General features: G+C 39.2%; 1 protein-coding gene across 3 annotated transcripts; it reads left to right on the forward strand.

Annotated features, from left to right (window-relative positions):
* The first annotated feature begins 1,064 nt into the window (after positions 1-1,064).
* LOC104610945 (uncharacterized) lies at positions 1,065-22,000 on the forward strand. 3 transcript variants are annotated; one of them, XR_016068586.1, is made up of 5 exons: positions 1,065-1,943; positions 3,986-4,222; positions 4,381-4,598; positions 10,987-11,507; positions 21,337-21,475. XR_016068586.1 is itself a non-coding variant. In XM_088886472.1 (4 exons), exons 1-4 carry the CDS (start codon positions 1,680-1,682, stop codon positions 21,278-21,280), a joined length of 744 nt encoding a protein of 247 aa, XP_088742598.1. In that variant the 5' UTR covers positions 1,065-1,679; the 3' UTR covers positions 21,281-21,394. The 3 variants fall into 3 exon arrangements, 2 of the variants coding, with proteins under 2 accessions (XP_088742598.1, XP_010276122.1); XM_088886472.1 differs by lacking the exon at positions 10,987-11,507 and having other exon boundaries at positions 21,256-21,394; XM_010277820.2 differs by lacking the exon at positions 10,987-11,507 and having other exon boundaries at positions 1,068-1,943; positions 21,337-22,000.
* Positions 22,001-22,698: the final 698 nt, after the last annotated feature.

Consider the following 22,698-nt stretch of genomic DNA (forward strand, 5'->3'; position numbering starts at 1 on the left):
GAATCAAAATGGGATTTTAAATCATTGGGAATGAGATTTCATTCCCGAGGGAAGGGAGGGAATTGTTGTTCCCTCAAAATGAGGAAATGCCATTCCACCAAGAATGAGAATGGGATTCCAATTCCATCAAATCAAATAGTTGGAATCATAATGGACTATTTTGATTATGATTCTAAACCCCTATTCTTATGAACCAAACTGGTCTTAGATATATTTGGCAAAATTGCAAAAGGTAGCAGACAAGTTTGGCTAGCTTGAGTTGAATCGGAATTCAAACGGAATTAGTTTTTACTTTTTAGGGTTGGGGTTCAAATTAGGGCTAATCTCAACCGAACCCAACCCGGCCCGAGTTGACTCATAGTACTTTCCCATGGGGTTCAGATTAGGGCTGAAATGGGATATTATTATGGTTTTTTTAATGGGTTCTACCAAGAATTCTATTTAGATTTCCTTCACCGCTGTTGGTTTTGTTGCAAGTGGACGCCAAAACAACAGTCCGGATCTCCTGCCCACGAGAACCTTGCCCATGTTTACTCACAACACACTACCCCAGTGAATTGAGAACATATCTCTTGCATAATACTATACACAGGATGAGATATTCTCCATGTGTGACTGCTATAAACGTGGGCAGGAGATCCAGACTCCCAAAACAAAGAGCTCCGTAGTCGGTATTTGGACCAACCGCAACCGTTTCCAACTTTGTCTGTAGTGCATCTCGATCCTCACCGTCGTCGTGGGGAAAAGTGTAGGTATTCAATAGGTTTCCGATGCAGTCCGTAGGCTTGGCTCATATGTAACGTAGGCCCTAACGGTGTATGTAACGTTAGGGTTAGAGGTTACACTTTAGAGGAAGATGTCTATGTTTTTCGGAAAAAATACAAACTTGACGGTTGAGTCACGTCAAGACTCAGCTATCTATGTTGCCACGTGTCATTGACGATTAATTTATGAATTTTGCCACGTGTCATGGCAGCAAGGAGCGTGGTGGTCTTCATGCTACGCGTTACCTGCGGAGCGCACAAAAATCATTCATATCTGGAATGGAAGGTAATAACTTCGTTTCACCAACCTTTCCGAACTACCGAAGGCACAGTCGCACAGAGAGAGAGAGAGTATTTCCTATTTCGTATTTTGTGTATTGCGTTACGTTTTGTTTCGATTAGTTACTTAATTTTTCGTCTACCAACCACTCTTCTCTATCAGTCATTCGTTTTCTCTAGTTCTTTTTCCTTGCGAGCTACCGTTTATGTTATCGTCATTTTTTTTCTTCTTTCTAAATTTACGGTATTTACACTTTTGGTTTTTTTCCTTGATTCCTCTAACGCTTGAGCATTCCATTAGATGCTGTTCGATTTCCGGGCATCTGGAGCTGAAGTCTACTCCGGTTTCTGATCGAACCAGAGTGGCTTCTATTTTGGTCTCCAATGTTTCGCGTTCTACAGAGTACAGACGTGAAAAGCGAAAGTGGTTCATGCTGTTGTTTTTAGTGTCTTGCCCCTCCTCCCCTGTAAGCTGTAGGGTTTCTTTTGCAAATGCAGATTCGGAGAACCATGGCTAACTACTAACCTCCCCTCGTTTTTATTGTTGGGGGCTTATTCAGTTTCGTTTCTTATGTATATTTGGTTTGCTTCTCTGGGATTTGAGAAATTTCGAGCTTGGTTGGGTTCGCCGGAAAGATGGCGTATAATGCCGATGATGCCGTGGGTCCAGAACTGAAGCTGCAAGTTGGGGAGGGAAACGGGGATTATGTGAGATTGGAATGCTCGAATAACTGCCAAGTGAATGAATTCAAAAGGACGGAGCCTTCATCTTCTATTAAGTGCAGATCGTTATGGGGCAGATCATTGTGGTGGTGGGCGAAGGTGATTCTAGCGGGCATTTGTGTGGGGTTGCTCTCCGCAGCATGTCTCATTTGGGTTGTCCCTTTCGTCCTCGATAAGGTTGGTTGTTATTGCAAATAAATTATATTTTGGTGTGGCTTTGTTTTTTTAAGTCAAGTATTTCCTCTGATTATATCTCTGAGATAGCCCAGGAAGTAGCTTTTGTATGCCTTATAATTGTAACTGAGGATAGTTTTGCTGAAGTATAAAAACTTTATCTGATTTTCTTGTCGGTACAAAAATTTAGAAATTAAATAAACCTATTGTTGTTCTTGTTTTGCCGGTATTACTTGTCCAATTTTTGGTGCAATTCTTGATAGTTATGCGGTTGCATTGGGCTAGCCAAATTGGGTTATTCATTAGCTTTTTTTCATTCAGTATTGCTAATGCCAAGTTTTTGAATTTGGAGTTCATGAATTACTTTCCCAATCTTATACACCTAGGTAGCGGTCAACTCTATTTATTGGATAATATGCAGTATTTCTTTTTTTCCTATATTTTGGCCACGGATCAGAACCCTTAAGCGCAGTTTGGAAGGAGTACAAATACAAATATGTAGAGTGCAAAACCTTGTGTTTTGTATGTATTTGTACTGTACATATTTGTATTTGTACTCTTTTCAAACTGATCCTTATCGATTCATATGCTTGTCTTACTGGTATTACTAAGATAATGGCATGTTGTTTTGACTTTTGAGAATTTGTTGTTACTTGTTAGCTCGGTGTTAAGGGTGCTCATGGAATTCGATTCAAGTGTTTATGAATAACCAAGAACCATTCTTTTGGAAATTAGCATGTAACATTATGTTGGTTCTACTACACCGTGTCTCTACTTCTTTCGACACATAATGGATGGAAAGATTTTCAGGCCGAAATATTTCAGCTATTTCTTTTTGCTCCCTTCAAAGCAAAAAACTTTGTTTTTGTCAAAACAAATTGGAAAGGGCTGAAAACAATTTTAGCTGTAGAAAGGTAGAAAAAATAGCTGAAATATCTTGGAAATTTCTACATCTATTTTTAAGGAGAAACAAGCACAGCCTATGCAAGTTTAATTGGGATTTTTAAAGGACTTCAAAGCAGTGCTTAAAAGGTGCCTAGTCCTACACTCACAAGAAGCAAAGCTTAAGGAAAATGTCCTGACTCATTAGGCTCAACCTGGGAGCTTCATGCTTAAAGGTACAAGGCATATGCCGACATATATCACACTTTGAGATGACATATTCAAGAAAATGCATTTCATATATTAATTTGAAATGTATCTCTCAACCAAGCCTACGTTAAATACCAGTTCTAACATTTTCATCTGTATGCAATTTGTTTAGCCTGAGTTTATTTAATATTCTTGGGTGATTTAGAGTTTTCAATTCCAATTGAGCTTTTACTTACATCACGAGCTTTCTTATGGTCTTTGAAGGATTTGCAAGGATGCAATTATTTTTTTTAAAGCTCTTAACACACATATGGTCCTTATCTATAGGAGGATAGCATCTTCTTATAAAAAGAATAGATCTAATGAAGCTTGAGCCTCTCTCCTTGAAGCTTATGCCTCATTCAATAGAAGCTTCTAGTGTTTTACCTCAGACCTCTGCTTCTTAAAAGTTTGCTCAAAATAATCATGTGCTAGTTTTTAAGTTGTATATTCTTAAATGTTGCAAGTACATAGAAAGTTATTTGGAAGTATATAATGTAGTTAGTTCTATATTGGAAAATTTGGCATTCCCACCTTATTCTATTTCTCTCTCTCTCTCTTTTCTCTCTTTCAATACCTTGTTCTATTTCTCTTAGCTGGAGTGAGTTATGAATCTAAGTAGATCGGGCATTTGTCCTTGAATTGCTAAAAGTTTATATACCTTAAATCCAGAAGTCTCATTTGACAATTATTGGTATTTATTTGCTATGTTTCAAAGTTGTGTTATTGGACCATGGATGATATGTAGTTGGTATCTGGTAACCATTTCTCAATATCAAAACTAGTTTTTGGATGCTTAATGTTTGTTTCAACAAATTGCAATAGAAAGTGTTTTCTATATATTTTTTTTATTCCTTTAATTCTTTCTTTGTTTCTGCATTTTTGATGATTCTCTGATTTGTGATGTTTGGCAGGAAATTTTCCCAATCTTGGACTGGGAGATGGCAACATTCAGTCCACCTGTGCTTGCGGTTATACTTTTTGCTTCTGTGGCATTATTTCCTACCCTATTGTTGCCATCTACACCTTCTATGTGGGTGGCTGGGATTACGTTTGGATATGGTATTGGGTTCTTGCTAATCATAGCAGGGGTGTCTGTGGGTGTATCATTGCCATATTTTATTGGTTCTTGCTTTCATCATAAAATCCAAGTCAGTACCGTTTTTTTTTTTTTTAATTTTGTTTTCTTTATTGTCTACAATCTAAGTTAGTATCTTCAAACCAGATCTTTCTTTCTGTTCTTTCTCCTTTTTCTTTTTTTTTTTTCAATTGTAATTATGTTAATTCAACACTATATATGGTTATGCAGAGGTGGTTAAAGAAATCACCGAAGAGAGCTGAATTTATAAGATTAGCTGGTGCAGGAGATTGGTTCCATCAGTTTCGAGCAGTGGCCTTACTGAGGATTTCTCCATTTCCATATCTTATTTTGAATTATGCTGTAGTTGCAACAAACATCAAGTATGGTCCTTACATACTGGGGTCATTGGTAGGAATGGTACCTGAAGTTTTTGTTACAATTTACAGGTATGACCTTTAATGCTCCATCTAAATGATTTTCAGTATAAAATATTTAGCCAACAAATTTTGCATATAGTCAAGTGGAACAAAAATCCTATCCTGATCTGATAACATGGACACTCCATTGTTATAAGTTGATAAAGGTAACTCCATTGTTATAATAGCTCAATGGCCTATTTGTAATTTTGTGCACTCTTCTTGTCATTTCATCTTTCAGCCAACCCCTTAAATTCTACTTTGGTAACTGTATGCTGCAATTCTTTGAGTCTGTGCATTTAAGGAAACGGTTGATGCATTCTTCTTGGTCAAGTTTCCAGATTTATCTTTCCTATAGAACCTCTTGTATAAGTTCATGACTGTATCTGTTGGTTCTGTTATGCAACTGAATGTACTCATTTATGAGTGAAATATTGTTTAATGATGCTTCTCTTTGATCTCTATAAAGATACATTCTTACTTGGCTGTGATTCATTTTTTTTTCCCTTTACCATAATTCTTATTGGCAGATTTTAGGCTAGGTAGCTTACACAATGTTCCACCAGTTTAGTTGTAAAACATCCTTAGTTTAGAAACTGCAATTGGAGCAGTCTGAAAGTGCCCTATGATTTGATCATAACCTTTGATTGATTGATTTATGTTCTGTTTTTGGAGTGTCTAAAGGACCTTGTACTAGGATTACATTCATCAAGCTGAGAAATTTAACCTCATAACACAATTTAAAGCTTTTGTATATGGAGCTTAAGGTAGCATAACATTGTAGTGCTCCAGAGTTGATCTTGGTTTTGAGAACCATGAACTTGCTAATCTCCTTTACACTTTTCTTACCATCACCTCCTGTTAGGTCATATTGTCTCTTATATGGTTAATGATAGATCAAGAACTTTGTTGATCAGTAACACCCTAAAATAGGGAACCACTGAGGTGTCCATTTTTTATGATTTTGGTGTCATTAATCGAATTGAGACCAAGGTGTTGAAAATTTCACATGTGTTGGAAGAGCCATGGCCATTTTATTAGTAGGGTGTCAATGTACTAAAGTATTTCAATCTTTCTAAATTTATGGCCTATATTGGAGTTGCTTTTTATTGTTTAGTTGTAGTGGGGTTAATAGAGGGTTATTAGAGTCTAATTCCTTGTCCAAGTGTCCTTATTGCTTATGAGTTTGTTTTTGTTTTGAAGTAATTGAGAGATGTTTTTGTTCAGTTTCCTAATTGAAATTAGACTTTGTAAAGGGAGACCTATATAATTATGCTAGGCCTAAGTAGAGTTATGGTAAATGAATTTTTAGAAGAACAATGATGAAATGACATGGTTTGAAGATTATGAAGCTTGTTTGGTGCCAAAGATTGGTTTTCTTAGAGATTTTTTCCTCTCTCCCTAAAGGTTCTGTTAAAACTGTTAATACTTGGTGTATTATTGGCCGCAGGGGTACTGTGTTTTTTTACTTAATTTTATTGTTTATTTATGTTGCCTTAGTATATTATAGAAACCTGGTGCTGCCAACCAAGATTTTTTGCCTCTCCAATCTCAATTTCTTTCCTCTCTTTTGAAGTCCAGATTCCAATTAATCCCATTTGGACCAGGAGTTCCCAAATTACATACAGTTTCCCCTTTAAGGTTTGACAAAGTATAGAGATCAAGAAAAAGATCTTTAAGCCGGATTTCTCCCACCCAAAGGTTTTCCCAGAAATGAACTTTATTGCCCTGTCCCACATCAATTCGAATGGAATTAAGGAAGGTAGGGTAGATTTCATGAATTGCTTTCCAAGGAGAAGCTTAAGAAACATGAGGGGCCACTTTTGCATCCCAACCATTTCCATTCAACCCATGAATAATCTCAATGACTTTGTGCCATAGTCTATCCCTCTCAAAAGAGAATCTCCAAAGCCACTTTCCTAACACAGCCGAGTTCCTAAGTGAAAGGTTTCCTATTCCCAAACGCCCTTGATCCTTGGGCTTTCTAACTTGTTCCTAATTAATCAAGTGAACCTTCCTCTCCTCTCCTGGGTCTCAGAGGAAATCTCATGTATTTCTCTAAGCTCCTTGCTATCCTACAGGGTATTCTAAAGGTTGAAAGGAAGTAAATAGGGAGGTTCGCCAAAATGGCTCTAATCAAGGTTATCCTTCCACCTAGAGAGATATAATTCATCTTCCACAGAGCTAGCTTCCTAGCAAATCTTTCAATGACTGGCTTCCAGAACCCTTCTGATCTAGGGTTTCCTCCTAAAGGTAGACCCAAGCAACTAATTGGCCAACTTCTAATCTCACACCCCAAAATCTCAACGAATCAATGGAATTCCCCTTCCTCCAGATTAACCCCTACAAAGTTGCTATTGGATAACTTTGTGAGGATTGCTACCACTTATTGATTTCTTGTTCCTTTGCTGCAACTCTGTGGAATTGGATGTTTGTTTTGTTTGAATGTAGGTGGAACCAGCCAACAGAAGTAAAATTGTTATTTAATCCATCTACCTTTTGTTTGGCCAACAAAAAGAGGGAGAAGCATGCAGAGATGTTTTAGATCAGCCACTTTGTGGACCATTTGGGAAGAATGAAATGCTATAATTTTTCAAGACAAGGGGAGATACTTTTCAGTAGTGAAGGAATGTATTTTAACTAGGGCTATCATTGGCTGAAATCCCTAGATTCCTTCAATTCCTTCTCTGGAGGATTTACTAAACTGAATTTTGATGGAAGCAATCAAGGCAATTCAGGACCATCTGGCATAGGAGGGATCCTGAGGAATGGGGATAGCAACATTATATCCTTGTTTTCAGGCCTAGTGGGAATAGGGGATTCTACAAGGGGCTGACTTATTGGCTGTAGTACAAGGGATTCAGATTGCCAACCAACTTGGAGTGGAGAAATTATTAATTGAAGGGGACTCTAAAGTGATTGTGGGCTGGCTATTGAATCAAGATTCAATCATTTGGAGTTATAGCCTTATAGGAATCTTATAAAAAGGTCAAGTGCTTAACAACATGATAATTAGAGTCCAATGGGTGGGTAGGTCGGCAAATGCTTTGTAATGATTATTTTGTGCAGCTTTGTAATCTTTTTGTTTGATCTCTCGCAATGATTAGGAGAGGCTGCACCTTGTGCCTCTCTAAGGGATGCTTGTAAAAGTCTTATTCTATTTGATTAATGAAACTAACTTTCAATTATCAAAAAAATATTTGAGAAGGAAGAGATAATTTGGCAAATCTGATGAAACAAGTGCAACTGTTGCCAAGGAAGCATAAAATGAGATTGAAGAGATTGGATGGCTAACTTCAAGTTTGAGGAAAGTTTTGACTAAATTTGGGTTCGGGGCTAGATGGTGTAAGTGGATCATGGGTTGTGTCCGGAATTGTCATTACTCAGTGCTAGTGAATGGGACAGTGGTAGACTTCTTTCCAACCAGTAGGGGTATAAGACAAGGAGACCTCCTTTCTCCTTTCTTGTTCATTCTAATTGCAGAGGTTTTGGGGAAATTGATTCACAGAGCAGATTCTAGGGGGCTCATTAGAGGCTGGAGAGTTGGGAGGGCGGAAACCCCTCTTACTCACTTGTAGTTTGCTGACGACACGATTCTGTTTTGTGAAGGCGGTAATGTGAGCTTTATTAGGAATTTGAAGTCGGTGATACAACTGTTTGAGCAAATATCCAACTTGAAAGTTAACCTTGGGAAAAGTTGTGTTGTGGGGGTGAATTTGGAGGAGGGAGAGATCAGGGAGAGTGCTGAAGTGTTGGGGTGTGAAGTCTCGGGTTGGCCTTTGAACTACTTAGGGTTGCCTTTAGGGGATAATCCCATGAGAGAGAGCTTTTGGAACCCGGTGGTGGAAAGGTTCGAAAAAAGACTGGTGTCATGGAAAAAGAACTACCTCTCTCTTGGTGGGAGAATTACTCTTATTAAGGCCACGCTTGCTAATTTACCTATCTTTTTCCTGTTGGTGTTTAAAATTCCAGTGAAGGTTGCTAATAGATTGGAGAAGTTAATGAGAGATTTCTTGTGGGAACCGGGAGAGGAAAAGAGGGATCATAGAGTGAGCTGGGAGATAGTTTGTAGGAGTAAGACATGTGGTGGCTTGGGGCTTGGGAATATTAGGAGAAGGAATATCACTCTTTTGGGAAAGTGGTTGTGGAGATTCCCCTTGGAGAAGGAGAAGCTTTGGGCTAGAATAGTGGCAAGTATTCATGGGCTGGAGCATAATGGATGGGACGCTGGAATCAGAGCTAGGACCACAAGTAATTATCCTTGGAAAGCCATTCATGACCTACTACCAGTTTTCTCCCCTAATATCAGGTATGATTTGAATTCCGGTAACTCCATAAAATTTTGGGAACAAACCTGGGTGGGGAGTGCCCCTCTAAAGGATCAGTTTCCTTCTTTGTTTGCTCTTTCTGATTTGAAAAATGAGCCAATCTCGTCTTTTACCACCCCGTCCTCTTCCATTTCTGGGATTGGGTGGAACTTGGGTCTAAGAAGGGATTTGAGGGACTCAGACTTTGACATTATTTTGAGCCTTATTGCAATTCTTGATAACGTTGTCTTAGACCCCACTAGGGCGGATTCTAGAATTTGGACACCTTCTCCCAATGGCATTTTTACTTGTGCTTCTTTCTTCAAAGTCTTAAGTCAGTCCACCAGTCCTACCTTCCTTCCTTTTCTTGTTGATGAGGTTTGGTGCAGAGCAATACCTCCTAGGGTTGGTAGTTTTTGTTGGGAAGCCTATCTGGAAAGAATCAACACTGGTGATTTACTCCAAAAGAAGAGACCCAATACTTGTTTGTCACCTCAGTGGTGTGTTCTTTGTAAAGCGGATGGGGAGACTTGTTTTCACCTACTGGTGTCTTGCCATTTTGCGAGGTCAATTTGGGAATGGGCTTTGTCCCTATTTGGTTGTAGTTGGAACCCCCCATCAGACTTGCAAGGCCTTTTTTCCCCTTCTTTTTTCAGGTGGCGGATAAAAAGGGGAAGGACAATGTGGAGAGGACTAAGGGCTGCAGTATGTTGGACACTTTGTGAAGAAAGAAACTCCAGGATATTCTCAGAAGCTCAGAGAGGAGCAGCCGATCTGAGGGCTATCATTCATATTAGGGCGGTACAGTGGCTGAAATCTTTGGAGCTTTTCACAGATTACACTGTGGATGACATGTTGAGGAAGTGGGGTGAAATTGCAAGTTGCACACAAACTAAGTCAGTAATGAGTGTGGCTTGGACCCCTCCACCTAGTGGATTCGTGAAACTAAACTTTGATGGGTGTAGCAGGGGAAATCCGGGACAATCGGGGATTGGGGGTGTTTTTAGGGATGAAAATGGGGTCATTTCTGCTATATTCTCAGGCCCAATTGGAGTGGGTGACTCCCTTAGAGCTAAGATCTTTGCAGTTATGGAAGGAGTCCAAAAAGCTAAGGAGTTGAACATCAGGAAACTCTTAATTGAAGGGGATTCAGATGTGGTGATAGGGTGGCTGATTAAAGATCACAATGGCTTATGGAAGTACAATAATGAGAGGAGGAAATTCAAGTGGCTGGTGCGGGAGATGGAAGTTAAGATACGTTGGGTTAAAAGATCGGCTAATTCCCTAGCTGACGGTTTAGCTAAACAAGGGGCAGAAAGGGATTCACTTTTTTGGGCCAAGCTGTAACTTTAGTGTGTTTTCTTTCTTTTCTCTTTCTTTTTTTTCCTTTTCTTGAGGTTCTTTGTTGCTCTTGGAAGATAAGCGTGTTTGTCTTCCTATTGTAAATCTTCTATTGATGAATTAATGAAAGTGTTATTGATAAAAAAAAAAAGTTCAAGTCTAAGCACAGAAAAATATCATCCCAATGGTGAGAAGCAGCCAATTAGAGACCTTTGATGATGACCATTGTGATGCAGTACAGGAGAAGGCCAATAAGTTCTATGCAATTTGGGACCATTCCAAGACACATAAGAAGTAGAGATGACGCCACCAACCCAGCTTGGTAAATATTTACTGATATAGCATCTTCACAGATTTTCTATCTTAGATCGCTTTTACCAAGTTGGCGCCATCACAGAGTTTCAATCTTAGTTTGTTTTTACCAAGTTAGCATTATAGCGGGATTTCAAATTTATATTCAATTAGAACTTTCTTTTTGAAGGGTTTTAGTAGGATTCTATTACGGAGTGTTTTCTTAGATTAGGATTGCTCAATTAAGACTTTCTTTTTGAGGAGTTTTAGTAGGATTCTATTATGAAGTGTTTTCAGATTAGGAATAGGAGCCATAAGGGTGTATGCCTATATAAAGAGTAGCCAGGGGAAGGCTAAGATAGTTTTTGATATTGAATTTTCTCTTAATTGTTCAGTGAAGAATTCTTCTTCCTGGTAGTTTGACTTTTGCTCTTTTCTTTGAAGCTTTTCTCAATGTGTTTGTTTTCGTACTGTGCCAGTTGGTATCAGAGCTCAAGTTGATCATTCTTCGGATTATGGCTCCTAAGAAGAAACCGGTAGCTCACATCATGGAGCATGAGCTCAACAAGAAAACACAAGAGATGGCAGAGTTGAGAAGACAAGTCGAGGCACTTGCTGAGGAGGTGAAATCGCTGCATTCCTGGTCAGAAACAGGGGACAACAACTCCGATGCAAGCATCTCCACATGTTCCCTTTCATCATCAAGGCAAGCAACCAGATCATCTGTAGTTGTGGGTGGTGATCAGAGACGGTGGGAAGCAGGTCTCAAGGTTGAGATCCCGAAATTCCAGGGAGGCATGACTCCAGAAGAATTCATGGATTGGCTCTTCATAGTAGAAGTCCTTGAATTCAAGGAAGTTCCAAACAATAAAATCCTGTCCTTAATAACCACTCAGTTTAGAGGACGAGCAGCAGCATGGTGGCATCAATTGAAGGTTATGCATAAGAGAAGAGACAAGGAAAAGATTAAGACATGGGAGAAACTCAAGGCAAAGATGAGGTCAGAATTTCTACCCAATAATTATATTTGTTTACTTTATCAAGAATTGCAAAATTTAAAGCAAGGAACTGATACAGTAGATGAATATACAAAGAAGTTTCATTTGTTAGTGGCCCGGAATGAGTTAGCTGAAACTAAAGACCAATTGGTGGCTACGTATATTATTGATAAAAAAAAAAAATTGGTGGCTAGGTATATAGGTGGGCTAAGACCAAATATTTGGGATATATTAGACCTATTTGATTGCTATGATGTTTCTATGACACATCAACATGCTTTAACCATAGAAAAACAAAGTAGCCGACCTAACCAATTGGGCCGAACCCAAACTAATGAATGTGGCTAGGCCACCTCCATATAATCATCCTAACCCACCTCTAAATCAGCCACAGTCTCGTGGGCTGAACCAAAACCAAAGGCGTAGACCTAATCAAAACCAGGTGGGTCCACCTGGACTGAAGTGTTTTAAGTGTGGTGAACCAGGCCATAAAGCTATTGAATGTGTGAAGGGTGATACCGTGATAAAAGAAAAAGGGACGATGTTTGTAGAAGACGAGAGTGAAACCCAATTAGAAGTATTTGACTATTCAGCCCCACTTGTGTTTGACTCTTATAATGAAGAAACCTTTGAGAAAGAAATGGTGTATGGGGATGTGGGAGAGGCCTTGGTGATGTAGCGATCATTCCTAACCCCTATGGATGAATCATCAGAATGGCTAAGAAAGAATATTTTCCACACCACATGTACTATGGGTGGGAAAGTTGCAAGCCTTGTAATTGATTGCGAGAGTTGTGAGAATGTTATAGCGGAAGTAGCCGTCCACAAGTTGGACCTAAAAACTCAACAACACCCTCACCCCTACAAGCTTGCATGGCTAAAAAAAAGAATGAGGTTTTAGTCACACAACGGTGTCTAGTGAGCTTTTCTATTGGCAATAATTATAGTGATCGTGTGTGGTGTGATGTTGTATGCATGGATGCTTGCCGTTTGCTACTTGGGCGGCCATGGCAATTTGACCGCTACGTAGTCCATGACAGACGAAAGAATACTTACTCTTTTGAGTTTAAAGGGAAAAGGCTGACCTTATGTCCATCACAAGAGACTATACCTAAACCGAAACCCGAGGAGGGTTCTAGCCTTTTTTCCATGACCGAATTCACAAGTGCCTTAAAAGAGACCAGTGTTGGGTATGCTTTAATTAACAAGGGGCTTGAGTTGGAAGGTGTGGAGGCTCCAGAGAAGGTGAGGCCTTTGCTTGATGAATTTAGTGATGTGTTTCCCGAGGACTTATCGGCAGGATTACCACCATTAAGGGATATCCAACATTGCATAGATTTAACGCCGGGTGCTAGTCTTCCCAACAAGGTCCATTACAAAATGAGTCCCATTGAACATGAGGAGTTGCAAAAGCAAGTAGATGAACTGATTGTTAAAGTGTTCATACGAGACAGTATGAGTCCATGCGCGACTCCCGCTTTATTAGTACCCAAAAAGGATGGCACTTGGAGGATGTGCGTTGACAACTAGGCAATTAACAAGATAACCGTCAAATATCGATTTTCGGTTCCACACTTGGATGACATGTTGGATCAGCTTTTTGGGGCCAAGGTGTTCTCTAAGTTGGACTTGAAATCAGGCTACCATCAAATTAGAAATTTGTCCCGGTGATGAGTGGAAGACAGCGTTCAAGACGCGAGATGGTTTGTACGAGTGGCTAGTGATGCCATTCGGTTTGTCCAATGCATTGAGCACATTCATGAGGGTCATGAACCAGGTTCTCAAGCCTTTTATTGGTCAATGTGTTGTGGTATACTTTGATGATATTCTCATAAATAGCACTGATATGAACTCTCATTTGTTGCATCTTCGAGATATACTGATGACTTTGCGCGGGGAGCAACTTTATGCAACCATGAAGAAGTGTATCATTGCCACAGATTGGGTCTTACCTTGGGTATGCCATCTCAAGGGAAGGAGTTTTTGTAGACCTAGAGAAGGTTCGTGCCATTGTTGAGTGGCCCATCCCCAAAACACTTACTGAAGCACAAAGTTTTAATGGTCTTGCAAGCTTCTATCGTTGATTCATTAACAACTTCAGCACTGTTATGGAACCACACACAGATTGTATGAAAGCTACAACCAATTTTGTGTTCACCACTGAAGTAGAAAGAGCCTTCATTGAGATTAAGGCACGGTTGACAGCTGCACCTATGCTAGCCCTTCCCAACTTCGAGCAACCCTTTGAGGTTGATTGTGATGTCTCTAAGGTTGGAATCAATGCTATTCTCAGCCAAGGTGGCCGGCCCATAGACTACTATAGTGAGAAGTTGAATGGATCATGCCTCAACTACTCAACTTATGATGTGGAATTCTATGCTGTGGTATAAGCGCTCTGGTGTTGACATTATCTCATCTATAAAGAGTTCATTTTATATTCAGATCATGAGGCACTTAAGCATATTGGGGGCCAACATAAGTTGAATGCAAGGCATGCTAAATGGGCAGCATACCTCCAAGAATATTTATTTGTGCTGAAACACAAGTCAGGTGTGCACAATCAAGTTGTGGATGCGCTCAACCGAAGGAGAGCCATGTTATCCACGTTCCAAGAACAGGTACTGGGGTTTGATACTTTTTGTGAATTATTTTTCATTGACCCTTATTTTGCTGGTATCATAGAGGAAGTGCAAGCAGGTAGTAGGATGGACTTTGTGATATATGATGGCTTCCTATTCAAGGGGACCCGCCTATGTGTACCTAATTGCTCATGGCGGCTGAAAATAGTCAAAGAGCTTCACAATGAAGGACATTTTGGGCGAGACAAAGCAATTCATCTCATCTCAGCAAGTTACTTTTGGCCCAAGATGACGAGAGACATCACAAGGTTTGTGGAGCGTTGTCACATATGCCAAGTTTCTAAGGGAACGGTAACCAATGTTGGATTATACATGCCCTTCCCAGTTCCTAAAGGACCTTGGGTAGATATATCTATGGACTTCGTTCTTGGGTTGCCACGTACTCAGCGACAGGTAGATTCTATAATGGTGGTCGTAGACCGATTTTCAAAAATGGCTCACTTTGTAGCATGTAGGAAGACAATGGATGCCTCACTTATTGCTGGTTTATTCCTCAAGGAGGTTGTCAAACTCCGTGGCTTACCATCTTTGATTACTTCGGATAGAGACTCCAAGTTCATATCACACTTTTGGAGAAGTCTCTAGAGGCTAATGGGTACCTTATTACAATTCAGTAGTTCATGTCGTCCTCAAACGGATGGCCAAACAGAAGTAGTCAATAGGAGTTTGGGGAATCTTTTGAGAACTCTTGCAGCTAGCCATGAACGACAATGGGATCTCTTATTAGCAATAGCTGAGTTCACCTTCAATAGGTCCAAAAACAGGAGTACCAGATACAACCCATTTGAGGTAGTATATGGGGCCAACCCTCGTAGCGTCCTTGACCTTGCTACTAGTACTTGGCCAAGCCTAATTCATGACAAGGCTAAGGTTGATGATATGGAACAGAAGCTTAAGAACCTCCATGAAGAAGTCCACAACAAGCTGGAGGTAGCCAATGCTAAATACAAACAATATGTTGATGGAAAAGGGAGGAAAGTAGTATTTGATACAGGAGACTATGTTTGTGCCATTTTAACAGAGGACCGCCTATTGGTTGGGCAATGTGGAAAGCTGGCACCAAGGAAGGTTGGACCATGTGAGATAGTCGAAGTCATCAATGAGAATGCTTATAGACTAAAGCTACCCAGCCATATACGTACCCATGATGTTTTCAATGTCAAACACTTGGTACCATATGTTGGTGATCGGTTAGATGATGATTTGAATCCGAGGATGGATTCTCCCCAACCCGGGGAGGATGATGCAGTACAGGAGAAGGGCAATAAGTTCTATGCAATTTGGGACCATTCCAAGACACATAAGAAGTATAGATGATGCAACCAACCCAGCTTAGTAAATATTTACCGATGTAGCATCGTCATAGAATTTCTATCTTAGTTTGTTTTTACCAAGTTGGCACCATTACATAGTTTCTATCTTAGTTCGTTTTTACCAAGTTAGCATTATAGTAGGATTTCGAATTTATATTCAATTAGGACTTTCCTTTTGAAGGGTTTTAGTAGGATTCTATTATGGAGTGTTTTCTTAGATTAGGATTGCTCAATTAATACTTCTTTTTTGAGGAGTTTTAGTAGGATTCTATTATGGAGTGTTTTCAGATTAGGAATATGATCCATAAGGGTGTATGCCTATATAAAGAGTAGCTAGGGGAAAAGCTAAGACAGTTTTTTATATTGAATTTTCTCTTAATTGTTCAGTGAAGAAATCTTCTTCTTGCTAGTTCGACTTCTGCTCTTTTCTTTGAAGCTTTTCTCAACGTGTTTCGTTTCCGTACTGCGCCACATTGTTTCAGCTTCAACCACACTACGATCAGCAGAAAACCTTCTTCTTGCAGCATGCAATAAAAAGCAATCAGAAGAGAAAAAACAATGAATTTAAATCAGCTTACATCAGATACAAGTTTCCTCCATCCATAAAAAGAATATATTGTGTAGCAGGAGGAATATTTAACAATTAAAACAGGAGGGATGAGAGGACTTTCAGTTGATACAGTTTGCACCTGGATAGTGGAAGAAAAGAGAGAATAACCCGATAAATAATCCAATCAGCAGTAGACCTGTTATGAAATATCTTCTCATTCCGAGCAAACCAAATGTAATAGACAGCATAGGCTACCTAACTTAAGACCTCATTAATGGGTTTTATCTGGTGAAGCATGAATTGAGCCAGAAATAAGCTGTAACCACGAAGTTTGTGCATGAACATGCAACCTAAGGTTCCATGGTGAGGCTAAATAAATAGCTGAAGCAAAATTACAATCACCAAACAGACGTTCCATTGTTTCCAAAGCAGAATTACAAAATACACATTGCAAATCAGAATCAGTTTGAGTAAACCTTACTGAGCTCTTTAAGGGAAGGAAGCCATTTATGCAGCACCAGAAAAAAAAAAAAAACTTATACCTAGGAGGAATGGGTAATTTCCCCAGAATATTCAAACAAAATTTTAGTGGTTGAGAAAGAAGAGGTTGAGAGGAATTCCTTAGGTCATGCAGTAATGCTAGATGAAGTATTTGAATGAGCAAGGGGAAGGCCAAATAGGATAAGGGTTATAGGACAAAACTAGGGCTTATGACTTCACAGACCATCATCATCATCATTGTCATCCAAGCCTTATCCCAATTGTAAAACAATCTTATTCAGTTCAGATTTGAAGTATGAAGAAGAAGAAGAAGAAGAAGAAGAAGAAGAAGAAGAAGAAGAAGAAGAAGGAAAAGAAGGGTTTGGCAGTAGAGGAAAAGTCTCCCACTCTAGCCGACCCACTTTGTATTTATAGTGAATAGATTGAGTTACACAAAGACATTATTGTCCCTTATAAGTGATGGGACACATAACTTAAACTTGAATAAAGAAGACCTTTCACTTTCAACTAGATAAACCAAAAGACCAAAATACCCCTGTACTGTTGACACTAAAACTCCCCCTCAAGCTGGAGAGTATATGCCATATAGTCCCATCTTGTCACATATGTAATCTACCCTGCCCCGAGACAATCCCTTTGTAAAGAGATCTGCCCACTGGTTTCCTGAGCTCACATGAGACGTAGTTATCACTCCACTAATCACTTTTTCTCTTACAAAGTGGCAATCGACTTCAATATGCTTTGTTCTCTCATGGAAGGCTGGATTAGAAGAGATGTGTACAACAACTTGGTTATCACAATATAATCTCATGGGTTTGTTAACTGAGAATCCCATCTCTTGTAGCAAGTTGTTCAACCATACTAGTTCACATGTAGTATGAGCCATAGCCCTGTACTTAGCTTCAAAATTGCTCCTTGCCACCACTGTTTGTTTCTTGCTCTTCCAAGTTACCAGATTGCCACCAAGGAAAGTACAATATCCTGTAGTTGATCTCCTGTCTGATACAGAACCAACCCAAATAGCATCTGTATATCTTTCTATCTCAAGAGTTCCTCCACTCTTGTATAGTAGATCACGACCTGGAGCATCCTTCAGATACCTAACAATTCTTAGAACTGTTTGCCAATGAGGAATCCGAGGATGTTGCATAAACTGGCTCACCATACTTACAACAAATGATATATCTGGCCGTGTGATAGTCAGATAGTTAAGTTTTCCCATCAACCTCCTGTACTTTCCAGGATCATCAAATTCCTCACCTACATCCACACTCAACTTAGCATTTGGTTCCATAGGTGTCTCTACTGGTTTAGCACCTAACAACCCTGTTTCTTCAAGTAGGTCAATGACATATTTCCTTTGACATAGGTTAATTCCATGCCTTGACCTTGCAACTTCTATTCCCAGGAAGTACTTCAGCTTACCCGGATCTTTTGTGTTGAAGTGAACCTGAAAGAAGTTCTTCAACTTGTCAATCCCCTTATTGGCACTCCCAGTTATGACAATATCATCCACATACACCACTAGCAAGATTTTCTCATCTTTTGAGTCATGGCTGAACACGAAATGATCTACCTGACATCGTTTCATCCAAAGTATTGGGTGGACCATGTAAATCATAACAGAAATTAACAGTGTGCCCCTCTAGTCCACAATATGTGCATTTTCTAGGTGCATTGCTCCTTCCTCTACCACGACCTCCCCCTGACTCTCGAACACCACTGCGGCCACCAGAACGATTAAACATAGAACCACCTCGGTTTCCTGGAAACCCACGACCACCACCTCCACCTCTATTTCCACGACCTCCCCCTCTAGTCACCACAAAACCAGATCTGTCCGAGAGAGAAGAAGACTCTGTAGACTCAATAGATATCCTCCGAAGACGGGCAAACACTTCTTCAAGTGAGGGAAGAGCTGACCCCCTCAATATTTGTGCCCGAACAGGTTCATATTCAGCCTTTAGACCCACTAGGAACCTTGTCACATCAAGTTGCTCTCGCTGTTGTTGCTGAACCTGAACATCCGGAGTCAGAGGATGATGTACATTAAGCTCATTTCTGATATTCCTCATGCTTGCATAGTATTCCTCCAAGCTTTGGTTACCTTGCTTTAGATTAAAGTACTCTTGGTACAGCTGATATACCCTAGTAGTATTATTTTGGTTAGAGTAAAGTTTCTTACCATGGTCCCAGATTTCTTTAGCTGTATCTAGGAATATAAAATTCACACTGATTTTAGGTTCCATGCTATTCCACAACCAGATCATGATTTGTGCATCCTCCTGTTCCCAATCACTGAACCCTAGAGAGTCAGAGGAGGGTTTCTCCTCTTACATGTTTTACCTTTTTCTTGGCCTTTAAAAACACCTCCACAGATTTGGCCCACGACACATAGTTCTCACCATTCAACTTAATAGATGTCATTTGAACATTTAAATAATGTAGAGAAATCATGACACCTGTTTTATTGTCATTTCTATCTCCAGTTGATGCCATATCTTAACTAATTCACCTCACATCACAAAGAAATCACTGTTATAAACAAAGTATTCACCTTCGACTATTCAGCACAACTCCACGCACCACCACAAAACCCTAACTCACTTTCAGCACCACCGACTTCTTCAAATACACATCACACACCTAATACAAGAGCTGTAATCAATCAGCCATCAAATCGAACACCTGTACTGCACACTATAGAACCAACCTGTACTCGACTGAACACTGTTCCACCCGAACCTGCTCTCTTTGTACCATCGAATAGAGAGCTTCCTACCAATCACCACAAACAACCACCGCATCACAAACCAAAGGCATGAAGGCCTCCTACAGAGAAAAGCGATCACTCCTTTGCAGCCTTTCCCTTAATCTCCTAGTGATTCTTGAGAAATCTGTGAAACCCTAGAGAAAAGGGCAATAAAAAAAACTGGGTAAATCAGAAAAAAAAAGAGCAGATCTGAACTTGCTATATTCGCTCTGATACCATGTAAAACAATCTTATTCAGTTCAGATTTGAAGTATGAGAAGAAGAAGGGTTCGGCAGTAGAGGAAAAGTCTCCCACTCTAGCCGACCCACTTTGTATTTATAGTGAATAGATTGAGTTACACAAAGACAGTATTGTCCCTTATAAGTGATGGGACACATAACTTAAACTTGAATAAAGAAGACCTTTCACTTTCAACTAGATTAACCAAAAGACCAAAACACCCCTGTACTGTCGACACTAACACCAACTATATGGGTCAACTACATGAATCCTGTTTGACCATTCCGTTTTGTTTGAAGAATTTTTGCAGCCAACCTTAGGGGTGAACATTATTTGTTTAAAACACAAGAACTGAAACAAAAATTTTGGTTTTGGTTTTTTCAGTTTGGTTATTTCAGTTTTTGGGTATTTTGGTTTGATTAATTCAGTTTTAGGGTATTTTGGTTTCGTTTTTCAGATTTGAAAATTCAGTTGACTGAAGAAGCCAAATTAACCGAAATCACCAAAAACTTTGGTTTGGTTATTTCAGTTTTAGCTTAATTCAGTTTCAGTTAGGTTTTCCCTGTTAGAAATTTTGGTTAATTCGGTTCGGTTTTTAACTGAATAAACCAAATGTTCACTCCTATCCAACCTTATTTGTAGTTCTGCTTCTCCATGATATGGAGACAAGAGTTGGAATCTGACATATGTCCATGAGTCTGACTTGGAAAGATGAAAAAACATGAACTCGTGGACACATCTACAGAAGCTTTTATGCTATTAAAATAGTTCATAGTTTGTGAATCTTAACATTACATCTCTAATAGAAAATGATCTAAAAGGTTTTCTCTATTTTTTAGTGATGAAAAATGGCACTCATCATCTACATTAGCTATTCTTTTATGCTAAGTTAGAAAAAAAGGAAAATGTTACATAGAGGTGTACCTCAAGAACCCACGGTGTTGGAATCTGACGCATGTCTGACAAGAACATTTTATCAATTTATGAAAGTCCATACTACAGTGCTTATATGAATCATGTCTTTCTGCTGTTTGTGGAACTTTGGTCAATCCAGGAAAGAGAGAGGACTCTTCTGCTTTTCTGAATTTTGGTCAATCAGGGGCTTTGTCCCTTTCATTGATTTTTTTAGTCTTGTTTAATTACTCAGAGTCCAGTTTCTAACTGCAACCTTCATTTTGTTTGCTCATTTCCTTTGCAATTGACGCATTCAGACATGTTCTCTCTTCTATATCTCAATGGCACTCAATATAACCAAAGATTTTCCATCCCTTTATTTGTTTGTTTGTTTGTTTTATGGCCATTCTCTTGTATTAACTTCATATGACTCTATCCCCCCCTTTTTTTTTAAATTTTTATCTTTTAATTCTACTCTGAATGTTTTATTCTTTCATGATGGATCACTTTTAATGTTTCCTAATCAATGCACCAAGTACGGAAGTAAACTAGGATTGGGTGTTGCTTGAGGGTGGTGGGGGTGGGGGAGATAAAAAGGTGATTGTATTGTTTAAGCAAAGTTTCAAACCAAATGCTCAGATCTCAAAATAGTGAGAAAGATATAGCGAGAGAAATGCCATCATTAAGTGGGTTGTTGATATGAAATCTCCAAGGGCAATAGGGGAGTGGGAGGCTTGTCAATATCCTGAACATGTAGTCACTAGATCAAAGGTAGCATACTCATGTTTGCTTGTATTTGTTTTGCTCAATCCTTGATTAGATCTTATTCTTCTTTGCCCATGTGTTTTTGTGTGCTTTAGGGAGTGCATAATCAGGACAAAATGACTGTTTCCTCCTTTTATACCAAAAGCTGATTGTTTAATTCAACTTCTGCAAAACAGTGGCATTATGATAAGGACATTGGCGGATGCGGCACATGGCCGGAAATCCCTCTCAACGCAGCAGACCATTATCAACATTTTCGGTTTCTCTGCAACCCTTGCTGCGACTGCAATAATCACTCTCTATGCAAAGCGCCAGCTCAAGGAACTTAAGGATGAAGAGGAGCCACTGCTGGAGTAGGCTTGGTTTTGATAGTGGCAGAGATGTCTTCTGGCTATGCCTAGTTGAAATGTATTCCTGAGCCAAGTACATGCGCTTAGTGCTATATTTCTACGTCACTGAGTGCTGCCAGTCATTGGGATCAACAGGGATTGCATATTTGCATGGAGGTTACTGATGCCACGTCTTATTTTTTGTTTTGTTTTTTTTTTCTATGGGGAAAAGGGGGATGGTTATACTTATTCAAGTGTATATATATATGCTAGTGGTGTATGGGTTTATGAGAAGCAGCGAAGCAAATTACTATTGGATATGAACATACCATCGACATCTTCACAAGGTCAGGGTGAGCCGAAAAAAAGAGAAATTAAGCCTTAAAATTGGAAGGCGCTTATCCCATTGAAAGTCTCTTAAGTCTTAACTGTTGATGAATGTATTTACATTTTTTGTGTGTAATTCTCAAGTTCTCGAAGTTAAAATCACAAGGTCATTTTCTGTGTGTAATTGTAAGTCTCTTTGTTGGTGAATGGGGTATTTATAGGGAGTTCAATTGGAGGTCAAGTTGATTGGATTCCAACGGCTGGATTTGTTTTACTTCATTCCTGCCAAATTTGAATCATATTCATGTCTAATGCCCAAAAGCCCATGGTGGTAAGCTGTGATCTCTTTATCAACTAGCCAGGAAAAAGGATCAAAATGCCGATATGGGGCGTATCATATCCATATCAGTGCACCCAGACCAGATATGAATATGATATACCCTCTTTTTTTATTAAGTCTTTTTAATTGTATTTGTTGTATTGATACATGGGGTGGGATAGACTAACCCCTGTTGTAGGTTCTTATTCATAAAAAGAAAGGATTTAATATATGGAATGATGGAAGGCATTAAATAAAAAAAGTGGTATTGATATTTTAGTCCCTGGCCATAAGCCTTTTTTCTTTTCTGAAGTAAGCTTTAGACTGTGTTTGGTTGCAGTGCAAATAAATTTGCATAGATGCAAAATTAAGGTAGTGCAAATTCAGATTTGTTTTTGTTTCAAAATTTACCTTATTTTATTTGATTGCAGTACTAATGAGGTAAAATAAGACGTGAAACAGAATGAAGTAAAACCCGAAATAAAATTAGATCAGAATCTGCATTCTTTTCATTTGCACTGCAACCAAACACAGCATTAGGATAATTTATTGCAACAAATCAG

Source organism: Nelumbo nucifera, chromosome 4 (genome assembly GCF_055504915.1).
Source record: "Nelumbo nucifera cultivar China Antique chromosome 4, China Antique-T2T, whole genome shotgun sequence".
Classification (NCBI taxonomy): domain Eukaryota; kingdom Viridiplantae; phylum Streptophyta; class Magnoliopsida; order Proteales; family Nelumbonaceae; genus Nelumbo; species Nelumbo nucifera.

Excerpts from the sequence above, each read along its gene's own strand:
- LOC104610945 (XM_010277820.2), top strand. The coding sequence starts at position 1,680 with ATGGCGTATAATGCCGATGATGCCGTGGGTCCAGAACTGAAGCTGCAA. Across the intron at positions 1,944-3,985 it reads TCCCTTTCGTCCTCGATAAG|GAAATTTTCCCAATCTTGGA; the intron begins GTTGGTTGTTAT and ends GATGTTTGGCAG. Across the intron at positions 4,599-21,336 it reads GTTTTTGTTACAATTTACAG|TGGCATTATGATAAGGACAT; the intron begins GTATGACCTTTA and ends TCTGCAAAACAG.